The following is a 19376-nucleotide window of genomic DNA, read 5'->3' on the forward strand; positions in this document are numbered from 1 at the left end:
AGGGGCAGGCGGCTCAGTGCGTCGGCGTGGCCCATCGCCTTTCCGGGCCGATGGACGAGGTCGTACGCATACCCCGCCAGGAAGATGGACCAGCGTAGCACCCTGGGCGAGGTTATCTGCGGTGTCTGCCGGTCGGGTGCGAGGAGGCCCAGCAGGGGCCGTACAAGTAGTGGTGAAATTTTTTCACCCCTGCCACGATTGCCAACGCCTCCTTGTCGATCTGCGCGTAGTTGCGCTCGGCCGACGACAGTGTCCGCGAGTAGTAGGCCACCGGGACCTCGCGACCATCCGGTAGTCTGTGCCCCAGGACCGCCCCGACCCCATAGGGGGAAGCGTCGCACGCCAGTACCACGGGAAGGGCCTCGTCAAAATGGGCGAGGACCGCATTAGAGACCAGGAGGTCCTTTATTGTTTGGAAAGCTGCGTCGTGTGGTGGCCCCCAGGCCCATTGCGCCGACTTGTCGAGGAGGCGGTGGAGCGGCTCCGCGACGGCCGCCTTCAGGGGCAAAAAGGAGTGGTAGAAGTTCACCAGGCCTAGGAACGCCTGTAGCTCCGTTTTGGACTTCGGGGCCGGGGCGTGTGTGATGGCTTCTACCTTGTCCTGGGAGGGGTGCAGGCCGGCGGCGTCCACCGCGAAGCCCAGAAACTCCACCCGCGGCACCCCCAGTAGGCACTTCTCCCGTTTCACCTTGAGGCCCGCCGCGTCGAAGCGTTGTAAAACGGCCCTCAGACGGTCTGCGAAGGACGAGGGGTCTGGCGCGGCGATCAGCACGTCGTCTAGAAACGGCTGAACTCCGGGGATGCCTTTAAGGAGGGAATCCATAAAAGATTGAAAGATCCCCGGCGCGACTGAGACCCCGAACTGGAGGCGGTGCACCTTGAAGGCCCCTTTGTGGGTCGCAATGGTCTGTGCCTCGGCCGTGGCGGCGTCCACCGGTAGCTGCTGGTACGCCTGGGCCAAGTCCAGTTTGCCGAACACCCGAGCCCCTGCCAGGGCTGCCAGCACTTGGCTTACTACCGGCACCGGGTACGCGTGGGGCTGCAGGGCTTTGTTTATGGTGCATTTATAGTCCGCGCAGATGCGGACGTCCCCGTTCGGCTTGAGTGGTGTGACAATGGGGGTCTCCCACCGGGCCGACGCCACCGGTTCTAGCACGCCTTGCTCAACTAGGCGATCGAGCTCGGCCTCCACCTTCGGCCTCATGGAGATCGGGGGCAGCCGGGCCCTGATGCGGATGGGGCGTATCGCGGGGTCTAGGTCCAGGGAAATGGCAGGGCCCGTGTACCGCCCCAGGGTCCCATCGAAGATGCGGGGAAATTCTGCGCACACCGCCCCGAAATCCTGCGCTCCAACCTGGTTGATGCCCGTAACGGAGAGCCCCAGGGCCTTGAACCAGGCCAGTCCCAACAAGCTGGAGAGGGGCCGGTCCACAACCAGTAGGTCCAGTTGGCCCTTGAAACCCTGAAACTGGACCCGGAACTTGCCCCAGCCCACCACCGCCACGGGGTTTTTGTTAAAGTCCCGTAACCGGAAACCCCGTGACTTCTGTAGTGGTGGCCCCCCCCGAGGACACAGTGCACGGAGCGTGTCCGCGGATATTATGGAGTAGGTCGACCCGGTGTCGATCTCCATGGTGCAGGGGGCTCCCTCTATGAGGACCGTCACATGCATTTTATTTGGGCCGTCGGGGGGCAGGTTACAGACCTGGTGCTGTGGAAAGTGGGACGACACGGTGTGGAGCTCCAGGGGCAGTTCCGCGGTGGTCTGGTGGGTGGCCGATCTCGGTCGTTGTCCCTTGGACCGGCAGACCTTGGCGATGTGTCCTGCCTTGTTGCAGGAACGGCAGACCGCATTCCGGAAACGGCACGACCTGCGTTCGTGATCCTCCCCGCAGCTGGCGCACTGACTTGGAGACGGGGCCTTGGAGGTCCTGGAGGATACGTGTTTTGATCGCTGCTGAGTCCGCTGTCGGAGTTGTAGGACTTCCTCTTGGTCCGAGACGTCGGAGCCGCTGCTCACTTGGGTACGGTGGACCGCCTTGGCGCGGCGGTCTTGTCGCGCTTGTTCGTATGCTGAGGCCTCCCGGATGGCCTTGTCCAGGCTCAGATCGTTCTGGCTCACCAGTTTCCTCTGCAGCTTCGGCTCCCGGAGTCCGACGAGGAACTGGTTCAGGAGGGTATCGTCGAGGCTGGGGAAGGAGCATCGGGTCGCCAGGCTCCGCAGCGCCGCCAGAAAATCGGAGGTGGTTTCGCCGGAGGCCTGAACTCTTGCGAAGAAGTCCAACCGCTCCACGTACTTCGTGGGTTTGGGAGCCAGGTGGTCGGTCAGGGCCTGGACTAAGGAGCTGTATGACTCGTCCTTCGTTAGTTTGGGCGAGATTAAGTCCTTGAGGAGCCGATGGGTCTGGATTCCGCAGTGGCTCAGCAGGTAAGCCTTCTTCATCGCGTCATCCACCACCTTGTGGATGGTGAAGCGGCTCTCCAGCGTGTCCAGCCAGGTGTCCCACAGCGAGGGCTGGGAGAGATCGAAAGCGGGCAGGCTTTCAGTTGCGGTCGCGGTCGCCATTGTGTTGCAGCCACGTGGTGGGGTGGCCTCTGGAACGGCGATGGCGTCGGGAGCGTTGTGGAGGCCGCTGCTGCTCTCGGGGTCAGCAGGGAGCGAAGCGGAGCCGGGAGCTGCGCGATGAGCGGTTGCCGGAGAGCTGGGAAGCGAAGCGGCGTGGTTCCCGGAGGTCTCGGCGTCGGGGCTCGGTGCGGTGCTCGTCTTGGCGTCCGGGTCTTTGTTCATGGGGTCGTGGATCCTACCTTCGTCGCCAGTGAAAAGTATGCAGACGGAGAGTGATTTCAGCTAAGCATACCTTTATTTAGTTCAGGACAAAGACGAAGAGACCAGCTCGCAGGCTGGTTTATATCTGTTCAGAAAACCCGCCACCAAGTACACCTAAACACACCCCCTACTCCCGATAGGCTATTTACAGTAACCGGGCGACCATTGGTCTCCCGGCTGAGAAGCTGGCCTTCCGATTGGGCCGGCTAGGATCCTACGGACCCATTGTCTTTGGACATGAAGCTATTGAAGAGTTGTGCCTGGCCAGCCCGGGCAAGTCCGGGCATGTCAGGCTGAATACATTACAGATTTCATGATGCCTGTGCATTTCCAACGGGAGTTAGGAGTTCTCCTGATCTACGGAGGTGTAATTTATATCGCTGCGGGCCAGTTATGTTTTGTATTTTACTTAAGTGCCTATTGTTCTCCGTGTTTGAAATTTTTGAATTTTATGATGGTGCTATACCTCCTGCTCTTCTACAGAGGGAGCTATTAGACAAAGAACGTGGAATGGGGAGGTGTTTTATTAAGTCATTTACAGCATTACCTAGAAAGGAATTTAATATTCTCTCTATTAGGTAATATACTGTTCAGATTAGTAACCTACAAAGGAAAGACAGCACATGTTAGGTGTTCAACCAGATAGGAGACTTTTACATCCCATATTGATAATTTTCTGGGTAGTCTCGTGTATGTATTATAGGCATGTGTTATTTATTTGTAATATGGAAGGTATTAAATTGTCCTATTTCATAAGGTCTACTATAAAAATACCTGCAAAAGGCAATGTATACACTCAAAATACTCTTAAGTTTTAAAGGCTTAAAGTTAAAACTTAGCCAATTTTTAGTACTGAGCATTTTCAAGATTTCTTTTTCCGATTCAGTATATTTAGAAAACCTCTTAATGTTAGCAGTATTAAGGTGAAGGAGAAGTGTTTCATGAACATACTCTAGTTTGACATGTTGTCATTGTACATAGCATGTGGCAAAGGAATCCCAATATGTTGGTTATAATTTACTTGCCTTTCCTTTTATACTTTCTCCTCAAATATGTAAGTTCCTTTGTGGCATTTCTCGAGCTTAGTATGTTAGTCTTGCCTTTGTGGTTGTGTTAATTAATGGAAATGTTTCTGTCTTTCATTCTGTACAATAAAGTGCAGGAGGTGGCTTAAAATTCAGTTTAAAACAAATCCATAGAAGCATACAAATTAAATAGAAAAAAATAATCTCGGACTAGAGCACAGCAGAGGCTACTCAGTTTATTTACGGTGGCAGCAGATAAATGTCAGGAGTTGGCAGTGTAATACTAAACAGAATTGGATTCTTCTAAGCTCCTTGACTTCAGTTGATTGCTTGCACTGTGTAATGGTTGCATTAACACAACAACTTCATTAAAGTAACTTTTTTCAGCTTTCCTTTTTCCTCCGGAGGCCATCTGAGCTCTGAAAAGAAGTGCTGTTCTGGTCTTATGCACCCTTTCAGTTTCTACTTAATTTTCTTGTTACTAACTGCACATTCTTGATAGATGCTGTCTGCCTTTGGTCTGGGGATGTTAGGCATATAGATTGTGATGTAACATAGCACTGAGTGCATAAAACTTGCATATTTTTTTCATTATGCTTAGGTAATGCAGTTAGTGGCTGCTCCTGCTAGCTTGAGCTTTCTTGCTGTCCGAGTACATGCTGCTGCTCCTGAGAATGAAACTTCTAAAAAGAACCTACTGAAAGTTGATGAGGTAAGATTCTGCCCTCTCTCAAGTTCTAAATCAGCAATGGACCAGTTTCAGTGTACAAAAATAATTAAAATGCTTCTCTTCTCTGGTGCACAATTATTTACAGAGTTGTCTCACAGTGGTGCAGTACTACTTGGACTTCTCATTTATCGTATTAGTAACTGTCATGGAATAAGAGATACCCAAATTCTTCTTTTTTGTAGTAAAACTGGGGATGTAATCTTGTATTTGCTGCTGTTCACAGCTTTCACTCTATACCAGTCCAACACCAAAATCAAAGTATGTAGAACATCAGCAGACACAGCTGGAGGATGGTATCTGTTATCTGCGACATTCTTTGGAACCATATACTGCTTGGTTTCAGGTACAGCAATTTTATATTTTAAAGGATTTGAGAGTATCAGCAACTTCAGAATTCATCACAGTGTAGAGATCATAAGGGATATTGAACTGTAAAAGCATTCATTCCAGTGTTATCATTTGATCAAGACAGACTTTAAGATAATGCTTCTAGCATTCTCAGGGGTCTTTTCATAGAAAAAGAGCTGCAGGAGCTCATTAGCATGTGGTATGCTAATGAGCTACTAGGTGATTAGCATATGCCATGCCCCCTGACATCACCGGAAGTGATGTCAGAAGGGGAAGCAAAGGGGGGGAGGCATCTTCAAAAACCTCCCCTTCCTTTCCCCAGCTGGCCTGTGGGGGGGGGAGCAAAGAGAGAAAGGGTTTAAAGTTTAAACCCCTTCTCATTACAGTTGGGCCGCAGAAGGAGGAAAGAGGGAAGGAAAGAGAGAGAGTAGAGAGAAGGATAGAGGAAAAGAAGAAGGGATAGAAAGAGAGAGAAGGGAAGAAGGAAGCAATGAGGGAAGGGAGGAAAAAAGAGAAGAGAAGAAGGCGGAAAAGAAAGAGAGAAGGGAAGAAGGATGGAAAGAGGAAAAGGAGAGAAGGAAAGGAGGGAAATAAAAGGAAAGGAGGGAAAGATGGCAAAGAGATGGAGGAAGGGAGGGAGGCTCTCCCACCACCACCCATCAAGTCCTCGCCACCTCCACCCCCAAGGATCCCTTACCACTTCGGCAGGGGCCGGGGAAGCCAGCGGCGGGGCTCTCTGGGGCTCCCCCGCAGCGCTTCTGCATGGGCCCGGGAGAGCTGGTGGCAGGACTCTCTGGGCCTCCCCTGAGCCGCAGCGCTTCTGTGCGGGCCCGAGGGAGGTGGTGGCGGGGCTCTCCAGGCCTCCTCCAAGCCACAGTGCTTTTGCACTGGCCCGGGGGAGCCGGCGGTGGGGCTCTGTGGCCTCCCCCAAGCCACAGTGCTTTCAGCGCGGGGCGCGGGGCTTGCCGCCGCCACCATTTGCCGGGGCTCCTGGGCTGCCGGAGCAGTGCTCTGGCGCTCTCCAGCCCCAAAAGACCCCTGTGCATTCTGAAAATATATCTCATGTTGGTTGGATTCTGTTCAGGATAGTAATATGTCGTGTGATTGAAAGTAATGAATTGGTTCTTCTCAGACAGTAGTCTCCTGGTTATACCATGCATAGATCCTCTGAATCTATGGCTACATCATGGTGAGTCTTGACAAGTGTATCTATCCACATACATTTGTCATGAGATCCTGTTTTGATGACGTGTACATTGTGGAAATGCGATCACAAGATTTTCAAATCTGCTGCAGTCTAGATGAGCTATTGGGATATGTACTGAGGTTTTATCTTCGTGCTTTGCTACTAAATCTCCCAACACTTTCATTTTACTGGAATACAAATAAGACTAGAAAGGTACAAGATTCTGAAGAGTGTTGGTGCATTGTGTTCTCTTTAGGCTGCTTAGGATAACCTGTAAGGATGTCAGGCTAGGAATGGGATGTGAAAGGGAACTAACTTTTTGTCATTGCAAGGTCAATCTACCTTTTCTGAAAGGCTCTTTTCTTATCAGCTTTAGCTTTGATTGAATTTGTAGATCGAGTTTAGGCATGCGTAACTCTGCATAAGATAATGCATTCATCCTCTGATTTATGTGCTGACAAGAGTTGCTTCCACTCTAGCCATCTATTCTGAATTTGCTGTTATTTATTCACTGAATTCTAATAAAGAAGATGTAAAATGACCTTATAGGTATAAGCAACGTGTGGATTGTTTCAAGTGGGCTTTTTAATCCATGTTAATATGGGGTGGAGAAATAGAGAACAGCATGTTTTGCATTTCAAATAGGAATTTTTTTAAACCATTGCCAGTTCTGATGGTGATTTTTTTTTCCAATTCAGATCTCTTAAAGGGCAAGTGTTGTCCCCTTTTTTAAAAAATGAAGATTTGATCCATGTTTTCTCTTCAGTTTTTGTTGTGTGATTGTGTTTCTAACTTGTGGGTGATGCTATCTGAACTGCTTGTAGCGCTTTGTAATGAGCCACTTCACTATTCCCACCGATTTCTACAGTTTGTTTAGACTAAAACAGTTTTTCATACGATGTATCAGTATAGCACCAAAATGAGAGAGAAGAATGAAAAAGGCCAGGCATTGCAAGAAAATGTGACACCATTTGAAATTAAAGAATCTAATTCAGATGTGCTGTGCATACCGTTTAAAGAGCCCATCTGAAAGTGAACCCTTTGAAATGATCCTACCTTGTTCTTACAACAATCAGGACCAAATCTGATTCAAAATGGGATAATGTCTCGTACCCCTAGTCTCTGGACCAAATCCAGTGCTGATACACCTACTCCCCTCATATGATTCCCAGACCTTCTAGTTAGCTAGTAGAAGGCAAATAGAAGCTTAGAATAGAAGCTATAATAATGAAATGTTAGTAGAACTTTTTGCTGTGTTTACATTATACATTCGCTAACTCATATTGGCTCTGCAAAGTTGCTAAACGAGTTGCTGCCCAGGATTCTAGGATTAATTTCATTTTAGCTGCAGATATTTTGCCGTGTACAATTTAAAGTAGCAAATTATGAGAAGGATCTCTTGTTCAGGTGCTTGTGTTATAAGCATTGATTCAATGATAACACAGTATCTGATCCTTAAAGTGCTGTGCGAACCCCCTTGAAATGTATGGGGCTTGCATTATTGGAGTGCTTGAGGACAGGGGTCAATCTGTACTGAACAGCATCCGTTCTAATAAGGTTCTCTTGACATACTGAAATACTTGGTTGAATTGATATAAGCTAGGTTATATGAAATAGTATACCTAGGAACAGAAATTGACCCATTCAGTCTTGACCATTGTGCCAGAAGCACAAACTACAACTGGTATACACTACAAAAAGATGCTTGCTGAGTTAATTTTGCAGTGTGTTCTCTGTGCCTGCACCAAAAATAGCTGGGACCATTTCAGTAGCTCAGGACGTGAGGAATCAGTAGATCCCACTTCAGGTTAACTGAAGGGTCAGAGCAACGCTAACAGTATTTATGTTTATAATGTAGAGACTTCATATGAACCTTTCAGTAAAAACTTTGGCTTAAATTCTGTGTTGTTTGATGTTTTCAACATAACTGTTCTTTCCTGATTTCTCTTCTCCCCACCCTTAGAATGTTTATGGCAAAGTCTTGCCCAGAGCAGAAAAGGCAATGGAGTATGGTAAAGGTAAGATCTTGTAAAAAGCAGGTGTCATCAGGCAACAAGATCTTAACGCCGTGTTATGTATTTGTAAAACTGCAATTATGTTGAATATTTTCCCTATTTAATTTACTATTTATGACTCAGTGTTATAAAATTAAAATGATGTCACATGTTCTGCTTCAGTTAACAGTAGAAAAATACACAAGGATCATGTGGAGGAGATTTAAAATAACTGGATTCTTGAGATGACTTTATTTATTGACTTGTTGCTTGTTGGGTCATAAGCATTCCAACTGACTGCACAAAGCATTCTGCTTAGTTTCAATCTGTGGGTAGTTATATAAAATTTAAGTCTTAAGCTGTGAAGTAGTTAACTCCCTTTAAGACATTAGGACCTCTAGAGAATGTTGTTCTTCATTCTCAAGATCCAGATCATAGTTTGCCAAATGAAACCGAGCTAATGTATTTCAAGCAAAGTTGCTTCTCCAGTATACTGTGTTTCATTTATTTTCATTTTCAGAGCTCTAGCCACACTTATAACAAAATTCAGTCCTGTGTGAATAGTATATTATCATATGGCAGGCTCTATAAAATATGGACAGAAGGAGGAATATCCTGGGGGGGGGGGCTGCTATTGGCTGCTCACTGAAGCTGGGTGAGCTTTCTGCTGCTAACTTTGCACAGCAGGTAAAATACTTCTGCCTTTGCGTTACTCCCCAGGACATAAAATAAACATAAATAAAAACAAAAGTTTTACAGGAGATGAGAGCCTTGCCCCTTGGCTAACTACTTTTTAAAAGCAGCAGTATGGGCTCCAGTACTATGCCTGCAGTCAAGCAAACTTCTTTTTTAAAAACGTAAAAGTTTACAGATTTGTGTGACTACATAGTACATTTTCATTTATTGTCAATGATGTGTCCCCAATAGTATCTATTGTGGGCTTGTGAGAGATATACATCTCTTATGGTATTTATAGTAGCAGTGGACTTGCTATCTCAAAGAAGAATAACATGTTTCCAATTGACAAAAAAGAGTTCATCCAGCAATTTTATATGAAGTGATATCCTGGCACACGCACATCTTGAGGGAAGCCATGTGGCCCATGTTCAACAAATGCACTTCTATAGTACTAAAAGAAGTTGCTTTTGAAAGGCTCTAGGCTGCTCAACCAGTTTTGTTATTATTTCTGTCATTTTTGTTATGCATGTAATGGTCCACTTGATGTTGCAAATGAAAGTTCAAAGAACTCAGTGGCCACAAAACTCCAAATGTTAAGGGAGGCATGTTTCATTAAGGCATCCCGCCTTCTCAAAAGGCTCCTCTATCGGCTTCCGGTCTGGCTAAGATGGAGGACTGAAGCGTTTCGCGAACGTGCGAAGCGAGCGACGGCCACTTTCGACAGTTTGGGCAATACACAGCCCAACGCATCACTCCCCAGCGAGGGGGGGGGACAAGCAGGCAGCAGCGCCCTAGAGGGAGTGTGAGGTTGGCGTAATCCAGCTTCGGAAGAAGTTGAATTGGGCTTTGACCTCCTCCCACGAAGAAGGCAAGTGCCAAGCAACTCTATAGTGGCCGATCGAGCCGGATTACCGGCATAAATTCTTCGTCAGCAGACCTCTTTGAAGAAGGACAACAACTGTGAGTTAAAAGAAGCAATGCGAAACCCGTTTTGAACGTGCTAGATAACAAAAACGTGCCGCTTACCTGAACTGAGTTTGGAGTCAATTTGAATTAAGCGGTTGAGCGGAAAATGAATAGTAAATCCCAGAAATCCGATTCCGGAGAGAAAAAAGTTGATTGAAGCCTTTAAAAACTGTAAAAACGCTTATTGTTTAACATTCCTGTGGTGAAGATGGAGCCGTGTGCGCAACTGTAAAATCGAAACTCACGAACAATAGCGTGGGAAGAGCAGGCTGGTGTCACAAAGAAAGAGGTCCGTGTGAAACATCCAGGAAGTTGAATTCCTAGACGGGCATTAGCGAAAGGAAGACAGTGGAACTTTTAAAGGTGCCGGACCGGAAGTGAGTTTTATGCGGAAGGAAGGGCCTGCAAAATACCAATCTGACCTACTCTACATGAAATTACCATAGAGAAGTTGCGCCCGACATTTTGAGGAGGACTTCAACTAAATTTGCTTTTTTAATATATTTCTAAGGGTCTTTGGAAAGCGTAAACAGAGAGGCATGGAGGACTAAATCTTATCATCTAGAAGAGTGCTTTATTTTGCGAATCTGTGAATTGGAAAGAAATCGCCAAGACGGAGACCAGGAGAGGCAAGAAAAGAGCCGACTCAGACCCAGAACTTAAACCGGTTGTGAGACCTAGGATTGGATCTACTTCAACCCCCAAAATGACAAGGTAAAGCGAGAAAAAAGAGATGCAGGCCTCCATGGAAGCAATGGAGAAGAGAATGACAGAGGCAATACAAGCCATGGGGGAGCAGATAGAAAAAACATTGGGGGACCAACTGGAGAAGCAAACTCAGATTCATCTGAAACATCTAGAAGAAGTCCAAGAGAAGAACATAACAGCATTGAAGGAACTGGTTACTACAGAAATAACTTCAATCAAGCAAGAAATGGAAGGAGTTAAGAAGGATGTTCAAGCAAATGCAACCAAGACTACAGAGACAGAGGAGAAGATACAAAAAATAGAAGAGAAACAAGATTCTTTGACTCAACAAATTACAAGATCAGAGACAATGATGGAGTTCAGAAGGATGCAGACTCATCTGAGATTCAGAGGCATTAAGGAAACAGAGAATGAGAACTTAAAAGAAAAAATGATGGAAGTGATAACGGCTTTTCTGGGCGAGGAGGAAGGGTCAATGGACTCAGACTTTGATTTGATTTATAGAGTGAACTCCAGAATTGCAGAAAAGAAGAATTTACCAAGGGATGTAATTGTACAATTTGTAACAAGATCAACAACAGAGGAGATATTCAAGAAGCAATTCACCGTCCCTTTTGAAATAGAGGGAAACAAAATTATGGTGATGAGAGAACTCCCAAGAACAATACTGCAAGACAGGAAAAGGTATAAATCCTTGGCGGACAAACTCAGAGCTTTGAGCATCAGATATAGATGGGAGATTCCACAAGGTTTATCCTTTACGTATCAAGGTGGGAGGATTCAGATCAGATCGATGATGGACTTTTATAAATTTAAGGCGGACAATGCGGACGTCTTTGGAGAACTTTAAAATAAAACGCATAATGGAGTACAAATTGTTGTCATGGAATGTTAATGGATTAAATTCACCAAACAAGAGGAAAAGAATCAATCATTGGATACAGAAACAGAAATGCAACGTGATATGCTTGCAAGAAACACATATTAGAAAACAGGATATAAAATATTTAAAGAATGCTTTATTTGGAATTGAATTTTGTTCTGCGGCCTCAAACAAGAAAAAAGGAGTTGTGACATATGTGAAGAAGGAGTTACAACCTACAGAAATTTTTAAGGACATAGATGGCAGATACGTGGGTGTGGAATTAATGATTCAGCAGAAAAAAACATTGTTGATCAACGTGTACGCACCCAATGGAGCAAAGGAAAAATTTTTTAAGGATATAACTGACCAATTACAACAATTGACTTATGAGCAAGTTATTATGGCCGGAGACTTTAATGGGACAATAGATCGTGTAGACAGAAAACCACAAAAGGACAACGAATTCAGCGGAAAACTGCCAAAGAATTTTTTTGAATTAGTTAAGCAAGAAAAATTAGAAGATGTTTGGAGGAAATGGAACCCGATGCAGAAAGACTTTACTTTTTATTCCAATAGACATTGCTCTTTTTCCAGAATTGATATGATTTGGATGTCTGAAGAATTATCAATGAAAACACATAAGACTGAAATTTTGCCAAGATGTAATTCAGATCACAATCCGGTGGTATGGAGTTCCACAGAAAGGAAAAAACCCTTTCTGTGGAGGATTAATGAAGACTTGTTGGATAAGAAAACAGTAATTGAGATGTTAAAGGAAGAAACGAAACAATTCTTTCAACAAAATTTAAATAAAGAAACACCGATACAGATTGTATGGGATGCTTATAAAGCGGTGATGAGAGGAATTCTCATCTCGCAAAACGTGAAGCAAAAAAAGGAAAAACTTCAAAAACAAACAGAAGTGTTAGAAAAAATTGCTCAGAAAGAAAAGGAATTAAAAAAGAAGCCTGGAAAAAAGCAAATTATTAAAGAATTAAAGTTGCTGAAGGAACAACTGAATGAGACTTGGAATCAGGAAATGTATTGGAATTTAAAGAAGTTACAACAGAAATCTTTTGAAGGGGCGAACAAACCGGGAAAATACTTAGCTTGGCAACTTAAGGCTAGAAGAGAGAGAAGAATGATAACCAAAATAATAGAAGATGGAAAAGAGTTCGTTGATCCTAATGGAATAAAGAGATGTTTCTTCAAGTATTATGCTAAACTATTCCAAACAACTAGAGTTGATCTTGAGAAGATTAAAACATATTTAAAGGAGATTCCACTACCAAAAATAAGTAAGGAATACAAAGATTTATTAAATGGTCCAATTCAAAAAGAAGAAGTGATGAAGGCAATAGAAGAGACAAAGTTGGGGAAGGCGCCTGGGCCGGACGGATTTACAGCGAAATTCTACAAAAAGATGAAAGAAGAAATTTCCCCGGTCCTGGAAGCTTTAACCAACGAAATAAGAGAAAACAAAAAGGTGCCGGACTCATGGAAAGAAGCAATTATTTCTTTGATTCCAAAGGAAGGACAAGATTCAACAAATGTAAAGAACTACAGGCCAATATCTCTTTTGAACAACGATTATAAAATCTTTGCAAAAATTATTGCAGAAAGGGTGAAAAACTATTTACAAACGGTAATTTCTGAAGATCAAGCGGGCTTTTTACCCAAAAGGCAGATTAGAGACAATGTAAGAATAGTAATGGACGCAATTGAATATTATGAAAAGCACCCAGAAAAAGAAGTAGCTTTTCTGTTTGTTGATGCAGAAAAAGCTTTTGACAATCTTAATTGGAATTTTATGCACCAGATGATGGAAAAGATTGAAGCGGGACAACATTTTAGAAATTGTATTGAAGCTATCTATTCTGAACAAAGAGCTAAAATAAATGTGAATAAAGAACTGACAGATAACTTCAAAGTACAGAAAGGAACAAGGCAAGGTTGTCCGTTATCACCGTTATTATTTATCTGGGTATTGGAAATACTTTTACAAAAAATACAGTACGATCAAGAAATAAAGGGCTTGACACATAAAGGACACCAATACAAATATCGAGCATTTGCAGACGATGTAATGTTTATGGTGGAAAACCCAACAGAAAAATTGACATTGCTTTTTCAAAAAATAAAGGAGTTTGGAGAATTGGCCGGCTTTTACGTAAATAAGAATAAAACAAAACTTATATGTAAAAACATGATCAAACAAAAACAAGTGGAACTACAAGAACTGGTACAATGTGAAGTAGTTAAAAAAACAAAATACCTTGGAATTGAATTAACGGCAAAAAATATAGACCTATATAAGAATAATTATGAGAAATTATGGACTAAGCTGACTCAAGATTTTAAGAAATGGGATAAAATGAACTTATCACTGATGGGAAGAATATCAGTTATAAAAATGAATGTCCTACCACGTTTGATGTTCCTGTTCCAAACAATACCAATTCTGCATAAAACGGATTTGTTGGCCAAGTGGCAACAAGAGTTGTCAAAATTTGTTTGGGCAGGCAAGAAACCAAGGATCAAAATGAAAATACTTTGTGATGCCAAAGAAAGAGGAGGTCTACAAATGCCAAATCTTAGACTATATTATGAAGCGGTTTGTCTAACATGGATGGATCAATGGGTGAAGCTTGAAAATGACAGATTGTTGGGGTTGGAAGGGCATGATTGTAGATTTGGCTGGCATGCATATTTATGGTATGACAAGATAAAAATGGACAGTTTTTTTAAACTTCACTTGGTGAGAAAAGCTTTGTATATGGTATGGACAAGATATAAGAAGTACCAGAGTGACTTAAGACCATTGTGGATTGTACCAGTAGAAGTGTTGATATCTTACTCAAGACAGCGAGGTAGAGACTGGTTGCCATATAGAGATTTAATTAAAAAAGAGGGAACAGAGTGGGTAATGAAAAAGCAGAATGAAATTGAATATGAATATGAGTGGTTGAAATATATGCAGATTTATGATCTTTTTAGATCTGACAAAAAAAACTATGGTTTTAGAGAGGAAAAAAATGAAATTGAAAAGGTATGGGAGAGTGGAGGAGGAAAAAATATTTCTAAAATGTATAAGGTGTTGTTAAAATGGTATACTGAAGATGAAACTGTTAAAGAACAAATGTTAAAATGGGCTATTAATATGAATAAGGAAGTAGATATGGAAACTTGGGAATATTTGTGGAAAAACTCTATTAAGATCTCGACATGTACTAATGTTAAAGAAAATTGTTATAAGATGATGTATAGGTGGTACATGACACCTAAGAAGATTGCAAATATGAATCAAAATATGTCAAACAAATGCTGGAAATGTAAGAGGCATGAGGGCTCATTTTATCATATGTGGTGGACTTGTGAGAAAGCTGTAGACTTTTGGACAAAAGTCCACAATGAAATGCAAAAAATACTGAAATGTTCTTTTAAAAAAGCACCGGAAATTCTGCTTTTGGGACTCAAAATGGAAGAAGTCAATACGACTAAAAAAACTTTACTCTGGTACCTGATAGTGACAGCGAGAATGATTTATGCTCAGTTTTGGAAGACAGAAAAGGTACCAGAGGTTGAAGAATGGATACAAAAAGTTCTGTTCATGGCACAAATGGATAAGATTACAAAAAAACTGAATAACAAAGAAGACGATGAGTTTTTTGGAGAATGGAATGATTTTAAAATTTATCTGGAAAAGAACTGGGATGTGAAACAAAACTTAATATGTTTAGATCAATATTAAGTCAAACGATGTTATCTTTAGATTGTAATGATGAAAAACTGATATTGTTGATGATATGAAGTAATTTGGAGCAGGGGTGGAAGCATTGTGGGAAGCCATTGGAGGGAGGGGAGGAACTGGGAATGGGGTAGACAATTGATAGAATGAAATGTTTTATATGTTGTATTCCTGAGAAAATAAAAAATTTGTTTACCAAAAAAAAAAAAAAAAAGGCTCCTCTATCAACGGGGCACATCTCGTGCCATCTCTAGTTGAGCTTAATGGATAAAACCCACTATATATACTGGTAAGAAACACTCCCCACAGATATTTCAGGACCACCTGCAGCTACTGGACTTATCTTTCACTTATCTACTTAATTTCCCCATCTTGTTCTTCTGACAGTCTTCTGTCCTGAAGGTAACCATATTTGAAGCACTTAAGTGACACGTCAGCCTACATCTGTCCGTTTACAAAATGGCAGCATAGCTATCTTCGAAATGGCTGAATACATGCCTAAGGCAATATAGGGAGATGATAGACAGAAGTAAAACAAAGTTCTTTCTCATGATTTTCTGTTGTAGTACAACAAGGAACTATTCAGTTAACTTGTAAGGCAAAGTTGTGCGTTTCAGTGGAAGTTCACTGAATCATTTCTTGTTCTACTTTTACAGTTTGTACTTTGGAGTATTTATGATAGCTGGTTATACAAAGTTAAGATCTGAAAGACAAACAGATACCTAAACAGAGACTCCACTGATAGATAATGTGACTGAAAATAGGCAAACTGGGTGTATAGAACCCTTAAGAATCTGATCATGTGCTAAGCCACTCACTATGATAAGGCAATTTTTGGCAATTTTTGTATTCTTTAATTAAAGCCTTGCAATTAAATTCATAAACATCACTAGCATATAGCATCCCATAACAGCCTGTCTGTCCATGTATGTAGCTTTAAAAACTTCAATATTATTATTTCACCTATAATATTTTATAATATTTCAATAATTTAAAATTTTATAGGTGAAATTACAGGTGAAAAATAGCTATTTTGGGGTTATAGGAAATTTTTTAAAACAGAAAGAAATAGTATTTCTATCTTTAAGTAACTTCAGAGAAAATTGCCAAACCCTACATTTCATTTCCTGGGTTATGAATGACTAACTCTAGGCCCCAGTTAGGTGGGAATCACTATAGAAAGGCAGCTGTGGCGGCCATGCCTTTTGTGATATTTCCAGTGGATTTATTTTGTTTTTAAGGGGTCTGTCAGAAGGCAGCTTCAGCGAAAAGACAAGATACTCTGAGCATTTCTTCGTATTAGGCATAGTTAACTATGATTACATGTCCTTGTAGGAAGGATTGTGTTGAAACTGTTGCCCATGTTCTCTTCCAGTGCCCTCTCTATTTGGCGTCCCGTCGGGATCTTCTATATCCCATATTAGGCCATTTTTTAGAGTCCCCTGATTATTTTAAGCTTCTTTTCTTGCTCGATAACACAGACACAGAAATAACTGAAATAACAGCAAAGTTTCTCTGCAGTGCCATGGCCCTACGGCCTGATAAATGATATGATGAATTAGGTTTTTCTGTTTGGCAATACTCTGTGATGTTACTCGGCAATTTTAATTTGACTCTGTGTGTATTCAGATTACTGTATTTTTATTTATATGGCAATAAAAGGCTTTGGACTATTATTACTTTCTCCTTGAATGAGCTCATGCACCCATTCTGCAAGCCAAACCAAAACGAGTTTGATTGTGGCCTTTGTAAAAGTGGTGCCTCTTGGCCAGACCCTGACCTGAGCACTTTCATCTAAAGACTCTTCACTTTGGAATATCGGTCAGATTCCTCCACTGCAGGCCTTCAGATGAGTGGTTAAAAAGTTCCAATTCCAGTGAACATTTTTTAAATTAGAGGTCAATGGTTTGAACATATTGGCTGTACTTTTGTGTTTGTATTCTATAAGCTGTGAAGACTATCTTAAGATTTTTTTACAATTTAACCCAATTTTTAACTTTTAATGTGAGCTGCCCGGAGCCTGCCTTGGTGGGGAGGGCGGGATACAAATTGAATTAAATAAATAAATATAAATAAATAAACATTACGCTGAAAATGCCTTGGACTACTGCACAGTTTTGGAATGCGTATTTTTTTTGTGTTAGTCCACACTGACAGAATTTAGATTTAGGTCACCTTGGCACAGAGAGTACTCCATCTTTCTGTGTTATACCTATGAGGATGCCAGTCACAGTTACTGGCGAAACGCCAGGTTCTACAATGCCAAGACCACAGCCACACAACCCAGAAAATCTATAGCAGCTAATGAACTCCGGCCGTGAAAGCCTTCGACAACATATAGAATTTAGGTTTGTTTAAAGTTAAGCAAAATCTTGTGGTACAGATATTCATGGAGTACCATTTAAGAATGCAGTTGGGGATTACATGTTCTAAGGCAATCCCACGGAAAAACTTCTTGCGCATGTAGGAATCAGTACATATAAGAGAGGGTTTTTTCCCTGGGTCTCTCTAATGTTGGTTCTCTGTTTATTTAGAATGTTTTCATGCTGCCTTTGTTTTTTAAATCACAGCAGCCAAAGCAGCTAGCAATCCATAAATTACAATAATAATATTTAAAATATCATAAGAATAGCAGCTGAAACATCAGTCACTGAAAAAAAAAATCTCCAAACGAAATTACCAATTAAGCATATTCCAGATGGTTTATGAATTAATTGTTATAATCTATTCTGGAAGGCCTTAAAAGATGATGGCAACCTTGCATCCTCAGGGAGGGAATTCTGTAGCCTCGGAGTGGTAGCTGAGAAGGTCCCCACCAGCAATCTCAGAGAACACAGGTTCCTATAGGGAGTTCTCACCTGCAGATTTAATGCTTTGGGCAGGTTGATACAGGTGGAGGTACTTTGGACCCATGCAAATTTGGTCTTTGAACTGGGTTCAAATAAACTAGGTGCAAGGGAAGGTAGGGTTCTTTGTGTATCAAGTGAGGAGTAGTGAAATTTTACTTCCCCACCCCACCTGTAATCTAAAGTGGTTCAGTCACTGAACTTCCATTTGTATAGTTTTCTTCCAAGTATGGCTTTGTCTTCAGTTTGTCATCGAAGTCAAACACAGTTGCATCCTGCTTTTAGCCTTGCATTAGTGCTGTTTATAATGCATAATCTAAAACATACCACTATTGTAGTTTTAAAAAATGTTTCTTCTGAGACCTGTTATAGTTGTTTGAAGATGTACAGGTGGATTACAGAGGAGACTGAGGAGGTTTCAAGGAGAGAAGTTGCCTAGGGTTCTTTTGGTTTGATAAGGCACATTTCATGTAAAAGGAAAACAAATTATTTATACTATTTCTAACTTTGTTGAAATATTTATATACAGTTATATAAAATACATGCTGTTCTTTATTTTTATTTTAGAGGGCCGTGACTTTCTCAAAAACCCACCACCTGGATTTTACCCAAGGCTTGGAGTCATAGGTTTTGCTGGCATTGTTGGATTGTTCCTGTCTAGAGGTAAATGGTTGTTTACAATGTCTACTGCCTTGAAAATGTAAAATTTCTGGGAATGTTGATGCTATGGGGGGAAGGGTTTATTTTTGGAAAAATCAACGTATATTCAGTTCTTACTTATCAAACCTAAACTTATTTTACTACTTTAACATAAAGTGCATTATATATAACTTAGCATATACAGATGTACTGTTTGGCATACTTATGAAGTTTATAGCATAAATGCCTTGGGTTTCTACAAACAAATTGCAAATACAACTAATACAGGAGAAGCGCTGCATCTTATGCTACCTTAGCATGTGAACCTTAGTATTACTCATCTGAAAGGTAGGAAAAAATAGAAGTTGTAAGTAGGAGTGTCATAGTGGAGACCTCCCAGCAATTTCTCCCATTGCCCACTAGCACTTCAAAGACCTGTTGGGGGGAAAGTGGGGGGAAATTGGAAGTGACATCTTAACATTGGGGGAGTGTTTTAGGATTTGCCACTTGATGGTGTGGGGGAGAAATACTGCCTTTCCAGACCATCACATATACAATTACTTTAGATTTAAACAATTTATTATTTCAAATAAATCTTGAGCCACAACGAACATTTAAAAGTTCTTTATATGCTGCTTCTTGGAAGTCCTGTAGATTTTAGATTTACCGTGGTTCACTTCTTAGGAATAGAAGAATTACTAATTTGTCCATGTAATGTATAATTACTCAGAGAAGTAGTTAACTGTGGAGATAGTCTAGATGTTCATTGACTTGGATGTATGGGCAGATAAACAGTTGAGGGGGAGGGAAACCTGG

General features: G+C 42.0%; 1 protein-coding gene across 3 annotated transcripts in view; it reads left to right on the forward strand.

Moving 5' to 3' along the window:
- Positions 1 to 19376, forward strand: part of APOO (apolipoprotein O) — a 33508-nt gene that overhangs the window by 2776 nt on the left and 11356 nt on the right. For 2 of the 3 annotated variants that reach the window (XM_015415437.1, XM_015415439.1), the window contains exons 2-5: positions 4454 to 4564; positions 4806 to 4925; positions 8080 to 8134; positions 18489 to 18584. In XM_015415437.1, coding sequence (XP_015270923.1) covers positions 4454 to 4564; positions 4806 to 4925; positions 8080 to 8134; positions 18489 to 18584 — 382 coding nt within the window. The remainder of the gene's footprint in view (positions 1 to 4453; positions 4565 to 4805; positions 4926 to 8079; positions 8135 to 18488; positions 18585 to 19376) is intronic. The other variant, XM_015415438.1, reaches the window with a different exon arrangement.

The sequence above is a fragment of the Gekko japonicus genome, unplaced genomic scaffold (genome assembly GCF_001447785.1).
Source record: "Gekko japonicus isolate JY-2015 unplaced genomic scaffold, Gekko_japonicus_V1.1 scaffold1295, whole genome shotgun sequence".
Classification (NCBI taxonomy): domain Eukaryota; kingdom Metazoa; phylum Chordata; class Lepidosauria; order Squamata; family Gekkonidae; genus Gekko; species Gekko japonicus.